The sequence below is a fragment of the Prunus dulcis genome, chromosome 1 (genome assembly GCF_902201215.1).
Source record: "Prunus dulcis chromosome 1, ALMONDv2, whole genome shotgun sequence".
NCBI lineage: Eukaryota > Viridiplantae > Streptophyta > Magnoliopsida > Rosales > Rosaceae > Prunus > Prunus dulcis.
The window spans coordinates 1,239,485-1,266,594 of NC_047650.1; the positions used below are offsets into that span (position 1 = coordinate 1,239,485).

Genomic DNA, 27,110 nt, shown 5'->3' on the forward strand with positions numbered 1-27,110 from the left:
CCAATAAGTTTCAAACCCCCGTCATTGAAGCACCAAGTACCCAAAGTGCTTCCAATAAGTTTCAAACCCCCGTCATTGAAGCACCAAGTAGCTCACCAACTGGAGGAGACAGTTTACCAACCGCATCACGCCTTTTGGTTGATTTGTGGGACTTTTCTAATGATAGAAGAGTTGAGTTACTTTTTCTTTACAAAAGTCGAGTTCCTTTGATAGATGGGCAATTGCAATATAAAACAACAATTATAGAGATTTATTTGTGTATGAACACCAAACATAACCACCACCCGTGTAGGAGAGGTTCGAAATCCTGAAGTCACCCAATGAATATTTGTGTTTGCATAAATAAAAAAACCGCAGGGAAAATGAGAAATCAAAGATATTTTCAACAAGGAAAAAGGAAAAGGAAATAAAAGATAAGGAATGAGGAGACAATGAAGCCTCCCACATGTTCTTCAACATACCCTTTCCCCTAAAAAGAGTACTCCAGTCATTACAAATGAAACTCGCACTTTTAAGGATCATTTTTTTGTTTTCAAAATACAGCTATTCCGGCATATCAGAACTTCAAACAAGAACAGAGATACTTTTACCATTTTAAATAGGTTCTGGCAGGACACCAAATTCCCCTCTTAGCATTGTCAAATTCACCCAGCACAAGTTTAAAAGTAAACTAAACAGAAGTCTGATGATAGATATTAAAAGATCATGCGGCAGCAACACTAGCATCCCTGATGGATTCCCGCCACGCATACTCCCTCGCACCATCCTTGTCAACTATCTTGATGACAAAATTGGGGGGAGCCACCACCAGCCTCGACCGGATCTCAATAATGCACTTATCAACCAGATCAATTGCTTCCTCCACAGACATGCCACTGTGGTAGTGCCTGTCCATCAGTGAGAGTGCGAAATATGACCCATATCCAAAGGCTCCCTTTTCAACCTTGTGAAGTGAGGCAATGTAGTCAATGTAGTATAGGGATGCCCCGGCCTCTTTGTCAAAACCAGCCATAAGGATGTTCACCATGTATGGGTTCTGAAAAGAAAGAAGAAAGAGAAGTTATACATCAACTAACAACTATTTAAAAATTCTATTGGCTTAAAGAATAAAGGTCAAGTTAAAAAAGCCTTCCAGGGATAAACTAAGCAATGGACTTCTTGGTAAACAACACAATAAATTAACCATATGGTTATTTGTTCTTAGCACATGAAAATTCAAAGTGGAGTTTGCACTAGATACAGAAAATTCAAAACTAAGCGTTTGAAGTCGCAAAAACAATAAAGAAAAAATTTGTGACTTCACAAGGAAAAATCATAGTACATACAACCCTTCTTGAGTGTGTTTGAAGCCCCACCCCAAGAATTTTATCCTTCCTTTGACGATACCCACAAAAGTGAACTGCTAGTGTCTAAAACCCCTGGTAAAGCCCATTTGGGGAACCCAAGTTTACTATGCAAATTTCTAGGAATAACATCTTCAAATATTCACGATTGCATTGATGCTCCTTACGCTTAGGAACAGCCTCAAAACTGAGAAGCTTATAAAATACTGCAGACTAGCACAGTGATTTACCCTCAATATCCTAGACCTTTGATGAAATGGTAAGAACATTCCTGAGATAATGTTCTAGAATACAGACGCAATCTCGTTTGAAACCATAAGCAAATGGTAATTCAAATAGAGGTTTAATGTATAAAAACAAAGGGGGCGAGGAATGGTAGGATACTTTGAGGACTACTAGGGTTGGACTTGAAGGCAAGAAGTCACTAGAATTTTAGAATTGATTCTGGAAGTTGAGGCATCAACTACTCCATAACTTTGGGTTTCATGGTGATTAAGGCTAGGGCTGTTATCAATAAAATCAGGGAAGTGAACTTCAGGGGCGTTTGGTAGTTGATGTAAAACAGATGAAAAAAGCATTTGGTGTAATGTTTTTAAAGTTTGGAGAATACAGTTTTCAAGATATGGAAACAAAAAAGCACTATTGTTTTGACAACAGCTCCGCACTGTATCCCGCATTTTTGAAAACTAGAACCCAAAACAATAGAAAATATATTCAAAATCAAAGCTAATACAACATGGAAGCTCTTTTCTTCCCCTTTTTGTTCTGCCAGACTCTTTCTTCTCCCATTCCTTCAGAGGAACACTTGGAAGCTCAATTAAGTTTCTACGGAACTTCTCAAGCGACCTCATTTCAATTAAAAAGTTTGAGTAGTTAACTAATGAAAATACTTTCAAAGAAGCACTGTGAAGCTTAATTCGGTTTGTTAGAAAACTTCATCAGAATATTCACTTGTGAGAAGCCGGGACTGTCAATCCGATCGTCGGAAATAACTGCCCGAACAAGGTCGGGCACCGTCCATGAAGCTGCCCCCTCTCTTGAGATTGGAAGTTCGGATGTTTCTTATGAATCATAGCTTAATATTTCTTTCAGAACCTTGGGTATAGAGAAAAAGGAGTACATGCAACAAGTCCCGCGGTTGCTTGGCTCTGATCATAGCCCTTGACCTCATTTCTAAATTTTTAATTGTGGATGTTTATAGAAACATTTTACGTAAGTTATGCACAGATGGAGCAAATTTAAGATAAAAATTAGATTGCATTAGTATGACTAACTAGGGTTACAACTCTTCTCAAACCACATACTAAGCAACATATACGTAGCATGTACAGAACCCACAGCCTTCCCTATAAGATTATTTTATACACGAATTCAAACTGGTAGTCTCTGATCACTTAACTTCGCAATATAACTTAGCCCGCTCAATCACCTCCTATGTTACTGGTAATTAATGCATACAATAAGAAAGGTGTTTGGATCCTCACCCCTAATAATGCTGTGATCTGTAACCAATGACTAAAGAAGCCATTGAGAAATTTACTCAGGTTATAAAGTCAAACACCAAAACTGGCTCACTCAAGAGGACATTACAACAGCATGCTCAAACTCAAAAACAATGTCCACACAGTAAAGAATTTCCCCACTTCACATCATTATTTCTTTTTTTGGGCTTGAAACCCACTTCATATATTTAATTCCCACGCTGTTGCATCTTAACTTAAACCCCGATCACGTCACAATGAATCAAGAAAAACCCTAGATTTGCACAAGCGGAAAAACACATACAAAATGAGACTATTAACCTTTACCCTAGATCCCTAATATTGGGCAAAATTCTAATTAACCAAGTAGTGAACAAAGAAGTTAAATTTAATCAACCAAAAAATAAAAAATAAAAACCAATACCTTCCGCAAGGCGGTGGCGAGCTCGCCACGGGTGAAATTGGCCGCAGCAGCAGTGGTCAATGGGATCCCATTACGGAACTGATACAAGGCCACATTTTTCTGTATGTACTCTGTGAACTGAACTCTATTTCCCCCAATTATTTCAAAAATATTAAAATTAGATTCCAAACCACAATGATATCGATAATCAAAATAAAACTCCAAAACAAAAAACAAAAAGAAAAGATGTTGCACCTGTCGCCGGGCTCACCGCTGGCGGCGACGAGTTTGTGTGAATCGAGCACCATGATTTTGTCTTCGTTAGACTTGTGCACCAGTATGCTATGCACGGCTGACGTGTCCGCCGCCACCACCGCGAAGCCGTCCCCTACCAAACCGAAGATGGACTCCATTGCCTTGTTCTTGATCTGCTTGGTTTTCGAGTTTCGATCTGTTTCTCTCTCTGCGTTTTTGATTGCTTTGGAGCTGGGTCACACTGTGTGCGCTTTTGGGGTTAGGAAATTGGAGGTAATAGCAGGGGACTTGAGGAACAAGTTCACTCAGAGGGCCTGTTTGGTTGTATGCAATTTGTTGGTCCACATACAGAATAACATATATCTACAACCGGTTCTGCCAATCCCAATGGGTAAATTACTCAAATGGTCATCAAATTTGTACGCGATTTATATTTTGGTCCCTAAATTAAAATATTAGTTCAAATGGTGCATAAATTCTATTTTAATCGCCCATTTGATCCAACCGTTACATTCTGTCAATATTGCTGTTAAATATAAGGGCAAATTGGTCATTTCGTACGTTAAAATAAAAAAATAATTAAAATAAAAATAAAAACTCATTAATTGGAATAGGGGAGAAGAAATCGAAGGGAGGGGGTTTGGGTCTCATGATTTTTTCCTCTCTTTTTCTTCAATTATTTTCTAATTTTGTATTTATTTTAACCCTATTTTATTTGTTAATTATGAAAAGTCGTATTTACCCCTAAAATTTGGTTACATTTAACAGAAAATGTAACGGTTGGATCAAATGAGCGATTAAAATAGAGTTTATGTACCATTTGGACTAATAATTTAATTTATGGATTAAAATGTAAATCGCGTACAAGTTTGAGGACTATTTGAGTAATTTACCCATTCTATAAAATATTTTAAAAAAGAAAAGAAAAGAAAAGAAAATTCTTATTTTATAATGAAAAATACTTCCTTCATTACCATGTAAAGAAAAAAAAGTTATTTCTTATTTTATATTCCTCAGTGTGATATGTGTGCATACCTTTTTTTTTTTTTTTTTTTTGTGTTTTTGTGTTTTTTTGTTTTTGATGAATTATTTTTGCATATGTGTTAAATTATGATTAAGAAGGAGTATCTCCTTATTAACAATATCCTTTTATACAGTCCCGATCTCTTGGACCACAGGAGTCCATTGTGGTCACCTACCGTTGGATATTAATCCAATGGTTCAAAATGATATATATAAATGCAATATGACATAAATATTATTACCCGATTCAAGTCAACCGTTGAATTTACATCCAACGGTGAGTGACCATAAATCTCTTGGACTACAGGGATCCAAGAGATCAGGACTGTCCTTTTATAATACAATATATATATATATATATATTTTTTTTATTTTATGAAAATTAAATTTAATATTTCTAATAAGAAAGATAAAATATGGTGTTGGCTTAAAAGATTGTTAAAAAATGGTAAGCCAAAGTTGGTCTTTTCAGTTTACACTCGATTTTAAGTGATTAAAATCACTTCATATCACTTAAAGTGATTATATGGAGAAGTAGAGGCTCCATCTGTGCTTGAATGCATCAATATTTTTTTTTGGGTTTATCGAAATGGTGCCTAAACTTATGTCCGAGTTTCATTTTGGTCCTTTAGTTAATTTTTTTGTTTTCACTCTAGTGGTGGTGCTCCAACTCTCGATTCAATGTTAAATTGGTCATGCCGTCAAAGTCCGTTAATATTGTGGTTCAATTAAGTGGTAAAACAGTCCATATAAATTTATACAATAATTAAAATTAAAGTAAAATATTATTTATAAACTAGCTAGAGCTCTAAACACAATTAATTAAAAAGCTCACACTACATGAGCTAAGCCACTTCAAAACACTAGTAAAGCCACACTCATGCGCTATATAATAGTGGGCATTCGGGATTGTTATCATTATTTTGACTGCACAAAAATAGAACAACATTAAGGCAAATATGTAAGGAAATTGCTTGTCATATTTATTTGTTTAGGTGCGGCAGGACAAGTCTAAATTGTTGATAGATCATGTTTGATTAATTATTTAGAATTTCCAAGTCAACGATTCAAATTCACACATACAGATATAGATGATTGTGACTGAAAAACATCAAGAGACACCGCTTGAGTTTTGCAAATGCTTTGTTAGCCTTACGATTTTTAATAGAAACATGTTCTGCATATCTTGATGATAATAAGTTGTTTCTTATTTATCTAATGTATTTTAACTGTGATAAGTTGTAAGGAGAAAGGTATTCTTAAATGGATCAAAGATACTGTACACATTGGAAGACATTTAGAACACTGAGTAAGAAGTCGACACTCAAGCAAATATTTATCCAATACAAAAGAGTTAGGTTATTGTTGTAAAACTATTTGTGGATTGAACATCTAAGGCTTTTTACCTAGATTAACCTTAGTTCCTTTCATGCATTCATTCATATCATAGATGAAAAATTGTTTTATAAAATATTGGCTAAGTATGAAAAATGATTTTTCAGAATAACCATTTTCTCAAGATAATTTTTGGCAGCTTTTATTTCCTACACATCAAATAAGAAAACATGATTTTAAGGAATTTTTATACAAAGTATATATTGACTTAATGAGCCATCATTTTTAGTCTAAATCGTATTTTGAACTAAAACTGATTTGTCATATTTTGATTTGGTGGGAATTTTCTAATATTTTTATTTGAATCCAAATGGGGGTTACTTCTTTATTTACATTGTAAACTTAAGTAAATGGAGTAATAAAAATATAAAAACAAATATTTCAACGGCCATTTTCCTAACGGCTCAATTATTTCCAAACGCCTATATTCCTAACGGCACAATGATTTCCAACAACTATATTTCTATACTTAAAAATATGTATTCAGATTTTTGGTACATATAAGAACTCAATATATTCATCCAAGCTTACAAGCATTCATCATACTCTGAATATCATTTTCTCTTGAGCCAATCCTGTTCAAATTCATGCGAGAGTTCTAGTGTTCGAATTACTTCTGTATTATCTACTCAGAAAGGAGAGTTACCATTGAGTGAGCTTCAATTGTATATCCCACTCAAATAGGAGAGTTTTCTGTTTTGAGAGTTATTTTATTCAAACTTGTAAAAGGGGTTGGTTTGACCCTGTAAGGTAAGAAAGGTGTCTTCCACCTTGTATGTTAGAGTGGTGTGCTCTAGCTGTGAAGGAGTGATGTGCTCTAGGAATGTAAAGATTTCACTTGCAAGGAGTTTTCCAACGTAGTGGATCAAACTCAAGCACTGGATGTAGGTCAGGTGGACTAACCAGTATAAATCTCTAAGTTTGAATCTCTATTTCCCTATCTCTTTATTATTGTGCTTGTCAATTTAATTATCCGCATTTAATTTAAATTTATAATTAACCTTATTCACCCCTCCTCTAAGGTTGATTTCCTGGGCAATATGCTTGATTTGATTGCTAAAAGATTGAACAAACCTTGTTGGAGAAGGATTGTATCAAGGAATTGGCAAAAAAAGAGGTGATGAGAAATTCAATTCTGTGACCAAGTCACACCACAAGGAACATGTTATTTACCAAACCCCAAAGACAAAATGGAGAGTGAGAGCGTGGGAGGTGCAGCTAGAACCATTTTTCTCATTTGATATGATTCACAAAAATATGAAAGGACAACATACATAAACCTTTGCGATTCATTATTACATCAAACTGATATATCTTGTTCTCAATATTGGCAGTACTGGTGCTAACGATTTAATAACTATCTTTGCAGAATGTTTCAGTTTACTGTTTATGCTTACCATAATGTTTACTGTTTATGCTTACCATAATGTAAATGGTTTTCTGGATTAAAATTATAAATTAATTTGCGGTGAAATTGGCAGCAGCAGGAATAGATCGAGGCCAGTTCGGGCACTTTGGTGAGCCAGGAGGGTTGCAAGGGGCGCCATTGGCCATGGCACAAATACATGAATCAATTCCGCCAGCAGATTCACAGTAAAATCTGGTACGCCCAACATTCCGATAACAAGTACTACATGTCAAGGCGCACTCGTCAATGTCGGGACAGCCGCCGCCAATAGTTGCTAGTGTATATTCATCGGCATTCACCATTGGCATCATTTTTCTTACTGTCCAGAAAAATAAAACAACTTACGTAAGCTAAATAATAAATTAGTATGCGACGTGTCATGTTGTAAAATTGTGAATAAAGACCACACACATTTATATAGATCATATAATTTTATTGGATAATAGTTCAGATTGATGCACCGACATGGCAACATTGTGACAACTGCGAAAAGAATTATTCCATTCATTCATCCATAATCATGTATCAAATGTGGGCGCAAATATACGAAAAAGAAGAACACAAACCTGAGGTGAATACAAAGAGGGCAAGAAGCAAGTAAAAGGGAGCAAAGAGCTTGGCCATTTTGAATGATTGTTTTAAGACAGCAATGAGACTGCGGATTAGAAAAATAAGAAGAATGAAGGTAATGCTTGTCAATTGGTGTTACTTTGGTAAGTTTTTATAAGTAAACCACATGTGAGAGGATTTTCCCTATATTAATGCAAAACTAAGTAACTTAAGCAAATTAAGCAATATCTAATGAGAAGAATCCTTCACAATCTATCAGAGATATTTTACCTATAAAAGTTTCCTATTGAGGATATAAATGGTTATTAGCCAGATAATAAGGGTAAATATTTGAATATTTACCCTTAAAAGAAAAAGGTTGGCTTATTATGATTATTTTTTTAAACAAAGTATTTTGAGATTTAACTTGATTTTGTTTCTTTATTATCTCTAATTCTCTTAAAAGAAAAAGGTTATTGTTTGGTGATATTAATTATCCAGAGGTCCAAACAAAAAGGTTGAAATCGTGGTTATAATTACACAAGAACCACACGGTCAATCTACCTCCTTTTTTATATTATATTTTTCTTCTTTCGGTACACGATCCTTTGAAATTCTTGAATTTCAAATTCGAAAATTGAGTGAAAAAGTGAAGAAGAGCAAGAAACTGACCTTGTTGAAATGCGAAGGAATGGATGGTTCTGGATTTTTGCTCGCGAAGCCGGAGTCTCTTGAAAATTGTTGTACAAAATTAAAACAACATTAAGGCAAATATATAAGGAAATTGCTTATCACGTTTTATTTGTTTAAGTGAAGGGCAAGTCTAAATTGCTGATAGACCATGTTTGATTAATTATTTAAAATTTCCAAATCAATGATTCGGAGTCACACATACAGATATAGATGATTGTGACCACCACTTGAGTGTTGGCAATGTTTGATTTGATTGCTAAAAGATTGAACAAACCTTGTTGGAGAAGGATTGTATCAAGGAATTAGTAAAAAAAGAGGTGATGAGCAGTTAAATTCTAAGACCAATTGTCACACCACAAGGAGCATGATGTTTACCAAACCCCAAGGAGAAAATGGAGTGTGGGGGCGGGGGAGGTGCAGCTAGAACCATTTTTCTCATTTGTATGATTCGCAAACATATGAAATACATAAACCTTTGCCATTATTCATTTATTGCATCAAACTGATATCTTGTTCTCAATCTTGGCAGTATACGATAATGTAAATGGTTTTCTGCATTAAAATTAGTGTAAATTAATTTGCGGTGAAATTGGCAGCAGCAGAAATAGATCGAGGCCAGTTCGGGCACTTTGGTGGACCAATAGGGTTGCAAGGAGCACCATCGGACATGACACAAATACATGAATCAAATGGAATCCCTTCGCCACCAGAACGACAGTAGGATCTGACATGCCCAACATTCCGATAACAAGTAATGCATGTCATGGTGCACTCGTCCTCGTCGGGACAACCGCCGCCAATAGATGCTAGTGAACATTCATCTGCATTCACCATTGGCACCATTCTTCTTACTGTTCATAAAAATAAAATAACTTACTTAAGCTAAATAATAAATTAATATTTAACGTGTTATGTTGTAAAATTATGAATAAAAACCACATATATATAGTTCATATATAATTTTATTGGATAATAGTTCAGATTGATGCTGTGACATGGAAACATTGTGACAAACTGCAGAAAGAATTATTCCATTCATTCATTCATAATCATGTTAATTAACATCAAATGTGGGTGCAAATGTACAAAAAAGAAGAACACAAACCTGAGGTGAATACAAAGACGGCGAGAAGCAAGTACAAGGGAGCAAAGAGCTTGGCCATTTTGAATGCTTGTTTCAAGACAGCTATGAGACTCTGGATTGGAAGAATAAGAAGAATGAAGGCAATGCTTGTCAATTGGTGTTACTTTGGTAGGTTTTTATAAGTAAAACCACAAGTGAGAAGATGTTCCCCGTATTAATGCAAATTAAGCAAATTAAGAAATATCTAATGAGAAGAATCCTTCACAATCTATCAGAGATATTTTACCTAAATTATCCTGTTGAGAATTAAATGGTTATTAGCTAGATAATAAGAGTAAATATTTGCATATGTTCATAGAAGCCACATAGGAAGAACGTGAAATGTTGGCTTATGTTTTTTTTAACAAAGTGTTTTGTGATTTAATTGATTTTGTTTATTTGTTTGGTGATATTAATTATCCAGAGGTCCAAACAATCGTAAGTTTGAAATAAATTAAAATAACTCGAACTCCAGAGAAACCTAGCCCCTCTCTTTTTAAAAAGACTTCTAGAGTCGTTTTCACTTTAAGGGGAGGAGGAAGCCAATATTCTTCATGCCTTCTCCCCTCTTCTCTTCCTCATTTTTTTCTCTTCCCTCATTTTCATAGACAAAATATTTCCCCTATTTGTGTTCGTTTTGTTATGATTTTCCTCCAACCATCGCAGGTGGCCTCTCAGCGTCAGATCTGATTTCTTTATATTTGGAATAAGTCATAGATACTATCTGGATTCTCTTTGTAGTTTTCACATTTCCTGAGAATTTATTTAAACAAATTGAAGCAAGCGAATTGTTAATTTTCATTTTATTTATTTATTTTGGGTTGTATTTTGGGCGGCCCAAATTTAACCAACACTATGGGCTATGGGCCTCTTTTTTTTTTGGGTTTCGAATTTTTTTTGGGGGGTAAATTTTGAAATTGACATAAATCTACTCCATAATTAACAAATTGCTGGTTACCACTCATTCTTATTTTTATGGTACCTAATTATGAGCTAGTCACATTTATTCATTTATTTATGTAGCACAAAACTAGCTAGAGCTCTCTACACACAATTAATCAAAAAGCTCACTCTACATGAGCCTAGCCACTTCAAAACTCGAGCAAAGCATACTACTTCTGCTCTACGTACTTGAAGCCAGTTGGGATTGCTTATGCCTTCTCTGTGCTGCTCCCTCTTCTCGAGGCAGGCACAAAATAAGATTGCTTCTGACTGGTCAATACTTGTTCCATCTCTTGCCCAAATGTCAGCTGCGTAGCCTCTCTCTCCATCTGCTTCATTATGTTGCCCTCTTGCCCTGCATATATTTAACAAAGCAGAGAACATATCATTTATATACACACCCAGTTAATTAAAACAAAATGTAATTATTAAGCATATTAAGTCTGACTTGATTAACAATTTACCTGCTAAGAAGTTCCTTATGTTGTTTCCGGCATTGATTCCGAATCCCACAATTCTCAATTTCTGGTTTTGGTTGCCGTTGTTGTTGTTGTTGTTGTTGTTGTTTTGGGCAACAATAGACACAGGATGGCCTGCTGGGATCACAAAGACATCACCAAGGGAAAGCTTGCCACTTACCTTGCTGTACACTCCGCTCTGCTGATCTGCTTGCTCTTCTTGATACTCCATCTCTTCTTCGCTCGCTGGTATTGTGAACTTTGGGCAGGCCATTTCAAAGTATCCCATTCCATCTACCACCATCATCAAATATGTTGCTTTAGAATTGTAGTGTGGCACCATCATAGCTTCCTGCAAAAATTTCACAGATTTTAATTCATCAAGTACACATGCATTGTCTCACTGTTTTTAATCTTTTATACAAGTAATATTGGAAGAGGGAGGAGTGAAGGGATTCGAACACAGGACCTGAGGGTGCAAGGGGAACTGTTCTTAACTGCTTGAAGTACAATCCCCTTGCAATAGCTAGTTTTTAAATTTCCCTTACTAAAACATTTGTATATGGAATTAAATTTCTTCTGGGAATTAATGTTTTAAGTTTTGCCCTACCGGATTGATGTCAAGCATAGCGACTGAGACATTCATGTCCTGGAGCTGTTTGAACTCCTGAGGGGAAGCCTCATAGAACTTGCCATAGTTGTTGGAGTGCAGAGGTCTTTGGCTTAGCAGATTGAAATTTAAATCACTACCCATAGACCAAGGGACTAGTTTGCGCCACCATGGATAAGCTTGTTTACTCAATGCGTCGAGTTGCTCTTTTGAGGCTCTTATGATCATGCCCTCCCGCTTCTGCTGTCCAAAGGCCTTTTCTAGCTGCTCTCTTGGGACCTGATAATCAAATTAGCAATTAGTGTAAATGAACAAATTAAAAAGAAATAAAAGGGAAATATTTAAGGAAGAAAAAAACAAACTTACATCAAAGGCAGCTTCAAGAAGGTCATTGCTGAAAACGCTGTAGTATGACTCGGTACCGTGCAAAAAACTATAGTCTGACCCGGGTTCGGGATCTTTATAACCAGCAGGGAAGAATTCCTGCAGCCAATGATCAAAGCAATTCCTATAAAAAATTCTATAAAAGTTTTTTTTTCCTAAAAGAAAAGAAGTAACTCATTTTCACGTTTCTATGTGAAAATTTTAAGTAGGTTTTTCTAATAGCTAGCATAGAAATTCGAAAAAGAAAACAAAAACAAAAATTTAATTACCTCAAATAGGTCAGGAGTGTTGACTGGCTGGAAGAGCTGTACGAGGCTAAGATTTTCTGTGGTGTGATTGTTAATCAAGTAGGTGGTAGCCCCGGCAGGAACTCTAATTACATCTCCATTTTCAATCTTGAAGGACTGTTTCGTGTCCTTCATCACAAGAGTGAGAGTGCCTCTTCCTGTAAATTGTAATTCCAATTTAATTAAATTAAGCAAAACAAAATCGACTCAATATAATAACTACAATTTTGAAACTAGTTTCCATGTCTCACCGTTCCAAACAACAAAAATGGATTCGGCGTCGAGGTGGTAAGGGAGAACAAAAGTGCCAGGCGTAGTCTGAAGCAAGGCAGCGCGGTAGTTTTGAATTCTTCCCCGGAGCAAATGCGAGAGCCTGGCAAAGCTCCCAAGGACAAAATAGGCACCTTCTTCAGCCAAAAACCTAGGCCTCAACCCGAACTTGGGGAAATAGTAAGGGTTGGGATTAAAAGTCGGCCCCTCCTCCTCCTCCTCATCTTGTCCCTTCTGCTGCTCTTCAGCTTCTTTCTTCAATTGCTCGTCAAATCGCTCTCGACACTCTGTCTCGCACTGTTCGGGGTCCTCACTCGTTCCGCAGCTCTGCGAGCAATAAAAGTATTCCTCTCGAGCATCTTGAGGATGATCTTTGGATCTTAACAAGCTATGGCGGCCGCCAACGCCTCTGCAAATCGACTGCTGGCATTTCTGATTATGATAATCACTGAGGGCGTTGATCAGTGGTGTTACAGAGGAGGAGGCTAGGAAGAGAGTGGAGAGGAAGAAGAAGAAGAAAGGGAGCTTATAGCTAGCTTTGATGGTGATCTTGATCGCCATGTTTAGGGCTATAGTTTGTTATATCAGGTGTTTGTTTATAGTGAGAGGCTTTTAATAAGGCATGGCTGAGCATGCAGTGTGTACATTTGGCCGTGCACATTACATGCAAGGTGACCAGTGTCCTAGCCATCTGAGAAAATAAGGACGAATATATTTTGTCGGACCAATATTGTGTCTGGACCATCGGGTTAAATTTCGATTATCTTGTTTTGTTTGTTTCTTTAATTTTTTTTTTTTCGCTACTATTTATTTATTTATTTGTTAAATCATTTCTGTTAATATATTTGATTTTTAATTCTTGGGATAGGGGCTGTGGACCGTGGTTTTTTTTTTCTCCATCCTTTACTTTTTTTGTTTTGTAATTTCTTAAATATTTCAACTATATAGATTTATTTGTATTATAAATTCTTGAAATTATAAATCAAGCAAAGTTGGTATATTTTTTGTATTTATTGTTTATAAAGCGGTCCAAATGAGGCATAGTATTTTAAAACATTTTTTAATATGATTAATATATACGGATATCAAACAAATTTGTAAAATAATTTGCAATCAAAATTTTTGGTAAAATGTCAGTGGGAACATCCCAAAAGCTATATTGAATCAATAATACAAATATTTGTTATGATTAATTATAAATCAAGTTGTTTTCGAAAACAAAGTGTAATTTTTTTTTTGGGGTTACATACTAGTACGTACGTTGTGTATAAAAATATAATTTATTTTGTAAAAGGGGCTTTTTTAGTGTGTAAAAGGGAATTTTAGTAATCATGATCAGTTTCATTCCGATTCTTGATAATTAGTAAACAAATGGGAGTCAACATCACTTTCATTCTGATTCTAGGTAGTTAGTAAACACTTCAATAGAATGTCTTGGAGTGACTCCGATTCATTCCAATTATGAAATAATAAACATCCCATAAAATATTCATCCCATCTAAATGAATATGAGAGGGATCAAATTGAGGGAAAGAGCTCTTGTATCAGTTCTAAAATATCTCGACAATTTTATAGCTTCAAGGTTAAGTGTTTTTAGTTATTTATGCTTAATAAGTTTGACATAAAGTACCTTCATCAGAGACTAAGAACAAGCATGCAGATGCAGTACACAGAAAAATATTGTGTTGCATACTTCCTATCCTATCCCAATACATATATAATTTGTGCAGATGCTAATTGATCGGCGGTGGTATTGTTGACAAGTTATTTGAACCCACCTGTAATGTAACCCTTTTTGTTGAGGTGGTGTGACGCTTTTTATTGCGGGTCAAACGAAATTGAGGGACTAGTACCGTTTCTATTTTAGACAGTGCCATGTCCTCCTTCACCTGTTGAGATTTGTCACCCTTGTTGTTTTCCCACTGTAGTTCGTACCTGGAGACTATAGTTGCTAAGTCCTTGGCCATGAGAGCAAAGGCTTCCACTTTTGTCTGACTTTTGAGGTGTTTGGTGGAGATCGGAAGTTGGGTGATAGAGGGTGATGCCCAACTCAGAAGCTCTTCCCCATAAATCTCACCTTTCCCAAGGGGCTTGGCCACTAATAATGTCGAAATATTTGATGGGGAAGTAGCAGCTTCATCGCCACCACCACCAGAGTAAGTCCACATTGTCCCGTCAATAATGAAGAGCATGCGATCCAGTGGATCTCCCATTCGGAAAGGGAAGCTGTTCTCGTTGTACATCACTGGCTTCAGATATTCGCACATCATTTCCAACACTTTCTTACTCATGTTTTCAAGCATGGGTACCTACACACACATTTCATTGAAAAATAATTAATCAAATCCCTTACTGATAATGAAGTGGAGAGAGAGAGAGAGATTGTGGTTGAGGAACATACTGTCTTAAATGCGTCCATGCAAAGACAACGCTTTAGAGATGTTCTGGTTTTCCCGGGAAGAATAGAGTATAGGTCATTCTGGAGATCAGCATCTTTGTGTTCTTTCAGTTTTTGCTTTACGCTTTTCATGATTTCTTTCTTTATATCATCTGGGACTTTATTTTTGGATATCCAGCTTTGTATATCTAGCTTCTTTATCTTAATTTTTTTCCTCATCTCCTCTGATTTTGTAGCTTGCATCTGCATAAAAGTCTGTCTCCCCAACAAAAACACAACATTATATATATTGGATGAACAGGGGCCCTGAATTAATTAAGCTCAAATATAAAATTATAATATAGATATAGAAATTCAGTATATACCAACCTGCACATTTCCAATCAGATATAGAAATAGCAGCAAGCCAATGACAGAAATAAGAATTGCAAACAAGTTTTCCCACACATACGTACTTGTTGTGAGATTCGTGCCGAAGTTACTGCAAATATTGTTGGAGGAATGATCATAAAACTGAATAGTATATGATGGAAATATAAAGTGAGGCAGAGAGTGTTTGTAAAACAGGGAATTATTCAAACTGATTTTTGTTAACTTCTTTCGTACTACAGCAGCCTATTACATTGGCTATATATAATAACATTCAGACCTTTTCATAAACATACATAACTCTTGGATTAGTTCAAGAGTTGCAGACACAACTCTAGACTTCTAAGAGATACAACTCTTCTTAAACATAGCTCTTCTCAAGAGACACACTTCTACTTAACAACGGATACAAATGCATTATGTTTAACACTCCCTCTTAATGCATTTGTCCTGCGACATTTAGCTTTTCTCTGAATTAGTAGAACTTCTCTCTTAGAAGTGCTTTTGTAAAAACATCTGCAATCTGCTCATCAGTACCATAGAATTTCAATTCAATCTCTCCGTCTTCAACCAATTTTATGATAAAATGATGACGAAGTTCTATGTGCTTTTTTATCACAGTACAATTTTGTTGGAGTGTTTTGTTCTTGACGAAGATCTGCTAATATTCTTCTAATCCAAACTGCTTCACATGCTGCACTTGTGGCTGAAATATACTCTGCTTCGACTGTTGTAATGCCACTGTACTTTGCTTCTTCAACGACCATGATATAACTTTACTTCCCAAGAAAAACACATGTCCAGAGGTGCTCTTTCTATCATCAATTGCACCTGCCCAGTCACTGTTTGTGTAGCCAACTAACTGTGCTTTCTTCTCTTGTGTATATCTAATACCATATCCCTTGGTTCCTTGTATGTATCTGAGTATTCTTTTTACTGCAGCAAAATGGTGATTACTTGGATCACTCATGAATCTAGATACCACACTTACAGCATGAACAATATCTGGCCTTGTATTTGTAAGATAAATTAATGAACCAACCACACTTTTATATATGGATGCATCAAACTTAGGTGCTCCATCGTTACTTGTAAGCTTCAAATTAATTGCCATTGGAGTATCCATTGGCTTGCTCTTCAACATATTGAATTTTTTCAACAGATTTTCAGCATACTTCCCTTGAGAAATAAATATTCCCTCATCTGATTGTTGAACTTGTATACCAAGAAAATATCTCATAGTGCCTAAATCTGTCATCTCATATTCCTTCATCATGTTCTTCTTGAAAACTTCTGCCATCCTTGGATTTGTGCTTGTATAAATCAAATCATCAACATAGAGGCACAAAATCAGAAAATCATGTGTACCTTCTTTCTTGAGATAAAGTGATGGCTCACTTAAGCTTCTTGTAAATCCATTTTGCTGAAAATAGTGATCAATTTTGTTGTTCCAGGCTCTTGGCGCTTGCTTTAAGCCATATAAGGCTTTACGGAGGCGATAAACTTTATCTTCCCTCCCTTTCTCAACATAACCTTGAGGTTGCTCCACATAAACCTCTTCTTCAAGTTCTCCATTTAAAAATGCAGATTTGACATCCAATTGATAAACCTTTGTCTTCAGTTGTGCAGCCAAAGCCAAAACAGTTCTTATAGTCTCCATTCGAACTACCGGAGCAAACGTCTCATTAAAATCAATTCCTGGTTGTTGAGAATATCCTTTTGCAACCAAACGAGCCTTATGCTTTTGGATTGAGCCATCTTCATTAAACTTTGTCTTGTAGACCCATTTAAGTCCAATGATATCTTTTGATTTGGGTCGATCAACAAGTTCCCATGTTCTATTTTTCTTGATAACTCTTATTTCCTCATCCATTGCATCTTGCCAAATATTTTCTTTTACAGCTTCCTCGAATTTTTGAGGCTCCAAAGCACTCAAAGCAAGATCACATGACTCATATATATCTGCCAATGAACGCGTTCTTGCGTTTAGTCTAGGAGTTGAATCTGGTGAACTAGGATCAGCTGTCCCTGCACTTGGAATTGGACTTTGAAGGAACTGAGTTTCTTCTGAATGTGATGAATCTGGTTCCTCAAAAAATCTTGGCACTTCAATATTTTAATTCTCCCATTTCCAAGCTTTGAGTTCATCAAAAATAACATCTCTAGAAATTACCAAACTTTTGGTTCTTGGATCAATTAATCTGTAAGCTTTGGACTGATCACTATATCCCACAAAAATATATTTCTCACCTTTCTCATCAAATTTTTCTCTCTTTTGAGAAGGGATATGTGCATATGCAGTGCACCCAAAAATCTTGAAGAAATCCACCTTTGGTTTAAAACGATGCCATGCTTCAAAAGGAGTCTTATCTTTGACTGCTTTGGTTGGAGACCGATTAAGAATAAAAACTGCTGTATGAATTGCTTCAGCCCAAAATGTATTTGGCAGACTCTTTGCTTTCAACATGCTTCTTGCCATCTCGACAATGGTTCGATTTCTTCGTTCGGCAACTCCATTTTGCTGTGGGGTGTACCTTGCTGTCAACTCTCTTTTAATACCATTGCTTTTGCAATATTCAGAAAATTCATTTGATGTAAACTCTCCACCACGATCTGTTCTTAACACCTTCAAATTGTGACCACTTTGATTTTCTCCAAAAGCTTTGAATTGCTTGAAAACAGAAAATGCTTCTGACTTTTGTTCTAAGAAATATACCCACATCATCCTTGAGAAATCATCTACGAATAGAATGAAGTACCTTTTGTTATTGAAGGATGGTGTACGAGTTGGTCCGCAAATATCTGCATGTACCAATTCAAGAGGGGCTTTTGCTCTCCAAGATGATTGTGAGAATGGTAATCGATGGAATTTTCCAAAGATACAGCCCTCACATATTTCCTTTTCAGAGTGAATGGAGGGAAGTCCAACCACCATACTTTTCTGGTGTAACAGCTGCAAGCTTCTTTGATTCAAATGCCCATATCTTAAATGCCATAACAATGACCCATCAACTTTTTCTGCTTCTAAAGCCAAATTTTCTTTTGATGTCATCAGCAGCGGAAAAACTTTGTTTGCTGTCATTTTTATCTTTGCCATCAAAGTGTTATTCTTTTTATCAGAAATAACACAATAATCATCTTCAAATTTCACCAAGAATCCTCTTTGCAAAAGTTGTCCAACACTTAGTAAATTTTGAGCCAAATTAGGAACATACAGCACATCATAGACAAGTTTTGGAATACCTCCTTTTGTTTGCACAGAAATGATACCCTTGCCTTCCACGTTGTGTAGTTTTCCATCACCAATCATAGACAAGTTTTGGAATACCTCCTTTTGTTTGCACAGAAATGATACCCTTGCCTTCCACGTTGTGTAGTTTTCCATCACCAAGCTTGACTTGTGAGTTCACTTTTTCTTCTAACTTGACAAAGCATTGCTTATTTCCTGTCATATGATTACTACATCCGCTATCCACGTACCAAACATCTTGGGAATCTTTATGAGAACTGAAACATGTATAAAATAATTGCTCTTGAGAGTCATTGTTCTCCGTAAAATTTGCTTCATTGTTTTTCTGATATCTGCAGTCTCTTTGTGAATGATTGGGTATCCTGCATCGGGTACATTTGTATCGGCAATCTGCACTTTTATGCCCATATTTGTTGCAAACATAGCATTGAATGGATGATCTTCCATTTTGATTATTTGAATTGCTGCTTCCTTGTTGATTATTGGAACTGTTGCTTCCTTCTTGATGATTGAGACTGCTGCCTTGTTGTTGATTATTGAAACTATTGCCTCCTTTGTTGTAGTTTCTACGCCCAAAATTTTTGTTTCTCCCATTTTGAGATTTCTGGAATTGTCCTCCTTTTTGTTTGTCTTCTTTCTCTTTCGAATTCACCTTGGACTGGAAAGCTTGCTCCACAGATTGTTCTGTGGATCTGTTGATTCTTTTTTCATGTGCTTCCAATGAACCAATTAATTCATGTAAAGAAAGTGTAGATAAATCTTTTGATTCTTCTATTGCAGCAGCGACATGATCATATTTTGGCGGAAGACTTCGTAAAGTTTTCTCTACGATTTTCTTGTCTGGAATAGTGTCCCCATAACATTTGATTTGGTTCACAATCCCAGAAACCTTTGTGAAGAATACTTGAATGGATTCAGTGTCTTTCATAAGTAAGTTATCAAATTCCCGCCATAAGGATTGCAGTTTGATTGAGATAACTTTTTCTGAACCTTTGAACTCAATTTTGAGAATTTCCCAAGCCTGCTTTGATGTTGTTGCTGGAAGTAATCTTGGAAAAAGATTTTTGCTTACTCCTTGTTGAATTAGAAACAACGCCTTGGCATCTTTTTTCTTATTTTCCTTGTAAGTCTGCTGCTTTTCTTGCGTTTCCTTTCCTGCTTTTGATATTTCTTGCTCCTCATACCCATCTTCAACAATATCCCAAAGATCCTGGGAGATGAACAGAGTCTTCATTTGAACACTCCAATACTCATAATTCTCACCATAAAAAATAGGCATTAGATTCTGGATATTCCCAATGGTAGAGGAATTTGAACTTGATGCCATTGCTAATCACAGCGGTAGCGATAAGATCAAATACTGCTCTGGTACCAAATTTGTTGGAGGAATGATCACAAAACTGAAGTATATGATGGACATATAAAGTGAGGCAGAGAGTGTTTGTAAAACATAGAATTATTCAAACTGATTTTTGTTAACTTCTTTCGTATTACAGCAGCCTATTACATTGGCTATATATAATAACATTCAGACCTTTTCATAAACATACATAACTCTTGGATTAGTTCCAAGAGCTGCAGACACAACTCTAGACTTCTAAGAAATACAACTCTTTTTAAATATAGCTCTTCTCAAGAGACACATTTCTACTTAACAACTGATACAAATGCATTACGTTTAACAAATATATTAGTCACATGATCAAGCAATATCACAGATGCTAATTATCCATGAGCTTATAAACAATTATAATGTGGCTGAGCTACATACCTTAGGTTTCGCAGGCCCCACCAAAAAGAGTAAAAGAACTTCTTTCCAAACTTTATGTGCTCTGTGTTTTGATTCTTAAGGGAATCAAGAAATATTCCAAAATTAAATGACGACGTAGCATTATCAGGAGTATCTAACGGGCAATGCTCGTTCACAAATGTGATATTTCTTGAAGTAGTAGTTTGACCATTGCAGTAGACAGTGTTGATACATTGTGCGGAATCAATACTATGATTTACGCAGGTCTGGTGCCAGCATGATATCTCTCGTTGAATAGAAAAGAAGTACCAAAAAGCTCCGAGTATCTAAAATAAAAAAATTAATTAACAACCTTCATATTAACTAATGATTAATTGATGCATTAAGAAAACATCATGTATGGAGATGTTATGAATTTCTACATTAATGAAATTAAACAGCCAAAAAGATGTCTTGTTAGAGCATCTCCAGCTCAGGGCCTTTAGCCCTGGTAGGAGGCCCCTTTTGAAGGGTTTGGACCTCCAGCGCGCAACTAACAGTCTGGGCAATGCCTGGGTCCCACCAGCCCGGGCAAACCCAATGGCAGATCTTGCATGGGCTTCAGCCCGAGGGAGCTGACGTTAACGGTGACGTCATGCTGACGTTAGCGAGCAAAAAAAAAATTGAAAAATACCAAAAAATTATGAATTTTTCCCTATAAATACATAACAATTTTATTCACTTTCCCTATAAATACATAACAAGTTTATATTTTGTTGCATATTCTTTTTTTTTTCTTGCCCTTGCCCTAGCCTTTTGGGGTGGAACCAAAAAAGGCAAGGCTACTACTATTCACGTGAATAGTAGCAACCCTTGCCTTACCTTTGCCTTAGCCTTAGCCTTTTGGAGTGGACATGCTCCTACAATTGGTGACAAAAATAAGTTTGAGGGGTACCTACATATATGTATATATATGTGTATGCATACATATGTATCATACACACATACCAGAAGTCTCATATTTGAATTCTCACAGCATTATAGTTGTATGTGTGAGAAATTTCCCTCCCCTATAATTTAGACTACCACTTGTACTATAAAAAAAACACCACTTAGCCCAATAGACATGGAACATCTAGCAACTGATCAAGTAGTAAGTGCGGGAGACCTTGCCCTTGCTACTTACAAAGAAAAGCACTGGCATGAATCAATTTCTCCTTACAAACAAATTATAATTAAACAATGTAATAGTGGGTTTCCTTTTGAGTTTTTAACAAATCCATTATGTATACATCTCATAAGCCAAATGGTATTCATTTACAACTAGACTCTACTACTATTTTTCCCATATATCCTTCAATTTATCCAAATATTTTTACAGCTTTCTTACCACCTTGCTAAAAAAATTAAATAAGAAAAAACGTCTTCTTTTTTCTTTTTTTTTATAGCCTAAACCCTTTTTGTTAAAAAAAAAAAATTTTAAATATCATTTTACATTAGTAATTACCAACAACAAAAATAGAAATGAATTGAGATGAGACTTACATGACTTGCAAGAATATAGAGGAAAAAATTGAATAGACCTTTAACCCATATTCCAGTAGTCCTTTTGAGTTCTTTGGAGGATATGTGAATTCGGTACATCCTTGGTAGGTATTGACCAAGAAGAAGGATATTCATAACCTTTTTATGTTCCAAATATCCAAAGCCCCTCATTTTGTCAGAAGTAACTACTATTAGCAGCTGGATTAAAAAAAAAAAAAAAAAAAATTAAAGTGTTAGAAGTCGTTTAATTAGATGAACTATGTGGTTAACTTAAAATTAAGAGCTACACAAAATAATTAATTAGAGTTTAATTTGTCTTACTTGCGGGATGGGAAGGAGAGCGAAAAAGTCAATTATGATGGAGACAGATAACCACGGCATTAATTCCTGGGCAACTCCAATCAACCTTTTTTTTGATTTGGGACCCGAATGTTCACCAGTTTCTACCTTGGAATTGGAATGTCCGTTGCTCTGGGTGTTTGGGGCCGTAGTTTTGGGAGTATCTGAGGCCAATTTAGTCTCCGACGTCGACGGCGGCGACTTTTTCTTGGTTTGAGTTTTGAGACCGTCACAGATTTCACAGATGAAATGCAGCAGGAAAATGACATCCGTGAGTGATCGTAAAATAAGAGCAACAGTCTGCAACACTTTGTCCATTTGAAGGCACTTATTTTGCTGATCGATGATTGGAATGTAAAAGAACAAAGGGTCCAGTGAGACAGCAAACACACACGATATTACAAACATCTTATTCCATATGTGAACGTATTGCCCCTGTGGATTACAAATCTCCTTTATCGCGGCAGCATACATTATCCCCGTTTTAACCCGTCTGGAAAATGACACAAACAAATATTACCAAACTTGTACCCATCATTGAAACCCTCTCTCTCTCTCTCTCTCTCTCTCTCTCTCTCTCTCTCTCTCTCTAATAATCTATACAAAAATGATTTATTTATTTATGTAAAGAAGTACTAACCCCTCTGATTTCTGCGTCTGCTTCTCCGGATCTGAAGCTAGTCTGGTGCTATCCATGAAAAACAATGCCTGATCAGTGTTTACTCCACTACTTACTCGAAGCCTGTATTAACCAGACAGTGAAAGAGAAAATGGGATTTGTTTAAGAGAGAGAGAGAGAGAGAGAGAGTGGAAGCTTTACAATAATTGAAATATCCACCAACCTCCAGTCCACGCAGTTGAAATACCACCACAATTACTAAACATCAATCATTTCAAAGAGGTACGATTTATGACAATATTAGGCCCACATACCCCAATTTAGGATAAGAAGATCAAAAGAAAAAGATGTATGGGAACATATCATTAGTAAATATTCAAGTTCTACTACATACCTATTAATATGCAGTTAGTTCTGCTGCATTTGATTAAAGTTTCATGTACGCAACCTGTTCAATTTCAATTCAATTATTATGGGGACTGGTTGCATGCCAGAAAATTAAAATAATAATAATAATAATAATAAGGTGTTTTTGGCTAGTTGATCCACCAAACACAAAAGCATTTTAGTTTATCTATCATATTACGAAAATGCAAGCTGCAGGATCTGTCTGCTACAATACATACACTAACACTTACAATACAAATACAAGCAACAGATCAAAATTCGCGATTATCTCATATGAGCTGGGCCTTTTATCAACGCATAGGCTTCTATTCTATATGTATTGTAATGCCTTAAATATCCCAAGGAGATGTGTCGGCAGATGCGGTCGCCGGGTAGACCTGTCTTGACAATATTTTGCCGGGATAAATTTTTCCCCACGAATATTTATCTTTCCCGACACACGTTCAACGGATAGACCTTTTCCGGCGAATTTTGATCTTTCACGACAATGTTTGCTGGCAAATATTGCTCTTCCCGACAACATTTCCTTTACCAGCAAATGTTTCCGACAAAGTTCACCGCAATAGATCTCTCCCAGCAAATTTTGATCTTGCCCAATAAAGTTTTGCCGGGTAAGACCTTTCTCGACAACTTTTTGCCTATACGTATGGGATGGGGATATACGCATCTATCTCATTCATTTAGGAGATGAAGTAGAAGCCGTCTTAATTAATTACATGGTTTTGCAGTCCATTTGAGTTTTGATTAGGATGCCCAATTATTAAGTCATATAGCCATCACATTTTTTTCTTGTGTAAAGAAAAGATAATGGATGTTTGATCAAACCATACATTTTTTCTTATAGGTAGATGTATATCTTTTAGTTCTGTCAGATTGTAATCATGCACACACTGATTTCATTTCTAACAGAACATTCCTTTTGTACAACAGAGAATATGATCTCAGCCATACAATTTAGTGTCAGCAATATGAGCTGCACACTTGGCATGAGCTAGGACCTATGAGACCTACACTCTAGAATCAAATCTAAGCCTTACACCTGTCAACTAACAAACTTAAACCAGTAACAGAATTTACATTTCAACATTCCCTTCTAAATTGTTAACTGGTTTAACACCAAGCAATCCTCTAAGATAGTTAAACCGATCTTTAGACAGAGCTTTAGTGAAAATGTCAGCCACTTGTTCTTCAGACCTGCAGTATCTCAAGTCCACCACTCCATCTTGTAAAGCATCTCGGATGAAATGATACCTGCGGTTGATGTGTTTGGTTTTCTGATGGAAAACAGGATTTCTTGTCATTGCAATGGCAGAAGGGTTGTCCACCATTAATGGAGTTGCATCAGTTTGCAATTCTCCAAAATCCTCTAGAACAAACCTCAACCATATTGCTTGTGTAGTAGCTTCACTTGCACTGACATACTCAGCCTCAGCTATGGAGAGAGCAACACTATGTTGCTTGACTGATGCCCAAGAAAATACTCCACTGCCAAAAGAGAAAGCATAGCCAGAGGTGCTTCTCATGTCATCTTGGCTTCCTCCCCAATCACTGTCACAATATCCAATTAGGATGGCTTCTTTTCCTTTCTGATATTCAATACCAAAATCAATGGTGCCTTGAATATACCTCAGCACTCTCTTGGCCGTTCCATAGTGTTTCTTTGTTGGACAATGCATGAATCTAGCTAATAGGCTAGCTGCAAACATTATGTCTGGTCTTGTAGCTGTCAAATACAATAGGCTGCCCACAATCTGTCTGTACTCACTCTCATCTGCAGGATCACTTCCATCATCTTTGCACAATTTTTCAGTTGCCACCAGAGGAGTACTGACTGGCTTACATTGCTTCAAACCAAACTTGTCCAGCAAAGTCAGAGCATACTTCTTTTGATTTATGAAAATGCAGGATTCAGTTTGAATCACTGCCATACCAAGGAAATGATATAAAAGGCCTAGATCAGTCATTTCATACCTTCTCATCATTTCAGTCTTGAATTCATCAATTAATTCTTCACTGCTGCCTGTATACACAATGTCATCAACATAGATTGAGACTATTAGAGTTCCAGAGTCTTCCTTAGTCTTGCAATACAAAGTAGCCTCACTTGTGCTTCTGACATAACCACAGCTAACAAGGTAGGCATTGATTTCCTCATACCAGGCTCTTGGAGCCTGTTTCAAACCATACAAGGCTTTCTTCAACTTGTACACTTTGTCTTCATAGTTTGTAGTTACAAAACCATCCGGTTGATCTACATAGACTTCCTCCTTAAGCACACCATTTAGGAATGCAGACTTGACATCTAACTGGTATAATTTCCACCCCTTTTGAGCTGCCAAAGCTATGAGAGTTCTAATTGTGTCAAGTCTGGCCACAGGAGCAAAAGTCTCATTAAAGTCGATTCCAGGCTTTTGTGCATAGCCTTTGACCACCAGCCTAGCTTTATGCTTCTGTATTGAGCCATCAAGGTTCAATTTGGTCTTATAAACCCATTTCACACCAATCACAGGTTTATCACTTGGTCTATCAACTAGTTCCCAAGTCTCATTTTTCTCAATCATTTCCATTTCTGCTTCCATTGCCTTTTGCCAAGCTTTATCCTTTGATGCTTCAGCAAAGTTCTCTGGCTCAATGATGCTCATATTGCATCTAGCATAAATCTCAGTGATGTCTCTAAGCTTTACAGGTGTAGAACTTGGAGAATCACTTGGTGAAGTAACATTAGTAGCAGCTGTAGTTACTTGAGGTGGACTGGAAATGTCTATCATTGTTTCTTCATGCTCCTCTTCACTACTTCTAATCTGAATTGTGACAGAATCAACAGTTTGTGTGTCCCAATCCCATAGTGAGTTCTCATCAAAGATCACACTTCTAGATGTAGTGATCTTGTTGGTTTGCAAATTGTACACTCTGTACCCCTTTTCACATTTGCCATAGCCAACAAAAATGCACTTAACAGCTGCATCTTCCAGTTTAGACCTCAACTGATTAGGCACATGACAGAAACATATAGAACCAAACACTCTTAAGTGTTTAACTCCAGGCTTTCTTCCACTAAAAGCTTCAAATGGAGTGACATTATCTAAAGCTTTTGTGGGGCATCTATTCTGGATATAGACAGCTGTATTCACTGCCTCTCCCCAAAATTTGTATGGTAGTTTCTTCTCTTTCATCATTGTCTTGCTCATCTCAACAATGGTCCTGTTCTTTCTCTCAGCAACCCCATTTTGCTGAGGTGAATAGGCCACGGTTAGTTGTCTTTCCAACCCAATTTCTTCACAAAACTGCAGAAATTCAGCAGAGGTATATTCCCCACCTCTGTCACTCCTAAGTTTCTTCAGTTTGTATCCACTTTGTAGTTCTACCATAGCCTTAAATTTCTTGAAAATATTAAAAACTTCTGACTTGAATTGCATGAAGTACACCCAGCACATTCTGGTGCAGTCATCAATGAAAGTCAAAAAATATTTGTTTCCACCTATTGATGTGGTCTGCATTGGACCACAAACATCTGAATGAACCAGCTCCAGAGGTAAACTAGCTCTCCAAATTTTCTCTTTACCAAAAGCCTCTCTGTGGGATTTTCCAATTGCACAGTCTTGGCAAATTCTGTTTGCATTTCCAATTTCAGGCAGACCATAGACCAGCTCCTGTTGTTGTAACAACTTCAGACTCTGCATATTCAAATGGCCAAACCTCCTATGCCAATACCAAGTGGATTCTTCAATTGTTGCTTTCATAGACTGATCTTTAGAGCTCACATTCAAGCTAGAGAAAGCCTTCTCAGTCACTCTCTCATTATGCCTCTGCAGCCTTTGTTCATGAGATT

The 27,110-nt window shown here is 36.5% G+C and overlaps 3 protein-coding genes across 3 annotated transcripts; all 3 read right to left on the bottom strand.

Moving 5' to 3' along the window:
* Window positions 1-361: 361 nt before the first annotated feature.
* LOC117614081 (proteasome subunit beta type-2-A) lies at window positions 362-3,820 on the bottom strand. Its single transcript, XM_034342763.1, has 3 exons — window positions 3,483-3,820; window positions 3,249-3,372; window positions 362-1,036 (listed from the first exon to the last, which is right to left on the bottom strand). The coding sequence occupies exons 1-3, from the start codon at window positions 3,638-3,640 to the stop codon at window positions 704-706; spliced, it is 615 nt and encodes a 204-aa protein (XP_034198654.1). The 5' UTR covers window positions 3,641-3,820; the 3' UTR covers window positions 362-703.
* A 6,823-nt stretch (window positions 3,821-10,643) lies between these two features.
* Window positions 10,644-13,211, bottom strand: LOC117615782 (vicilin Car i 2.0101). The gene is made up of 6 exons (XM_034344937.1): window positions 12,606-13,211; window positions 12,337-12,512; window positions 12,050-12,166; window positions 11,684-11,962; window positions 11,080-11,425; window positions 10,644-10,970 (listed from the first exon to the last, which is right to left on the bottom strand). The coding sequence occupies exons 1-6, from the start codon at window positions 13,183-13,185 to the stop codon at window positions 10,825-10,827; spliced, it is 1,644 nt and encodes a 547-aa protein (XP_034200828.1). The 5' UTR covers window positions 13,186-13,211; the 3' UTR covers window positions 10,644-10,824.
* A 1,079-nt stretch (window positions 13,212-14,290) lies between these two features.
* LOC117616616 (cyclic nucleotide-gated ion channel 1-like) lies at window positions 14,291-23,031 on the bottom strand. The gene is made up of 7 exons (XM_034345990.1): window positions 22,895-23,031; window positions 22,237-22,747; window positions 21,916-22,113; window positions 20,413-20,717; window positions 15,392-15,503; window positions 15,026-15,277; window positions 14,291-14,933 (listed from the first exon to the last, which is right to left on the bottom strand). Exons 1-7 carry the CDS (start codon window positions 22,948-22,950, stop codon window positions 14,358-14,360), a joined length of 2,010 nt encoding a protein of 669 aa, XP_034201881.1. The 5' UTR covers window positions 22,951-23,031; the 3' UTR covers window positions 14,291-14,357.
* Between the last annotated feature and the right edge of the window lie 4,079 nt (window positions 23,032-27,110).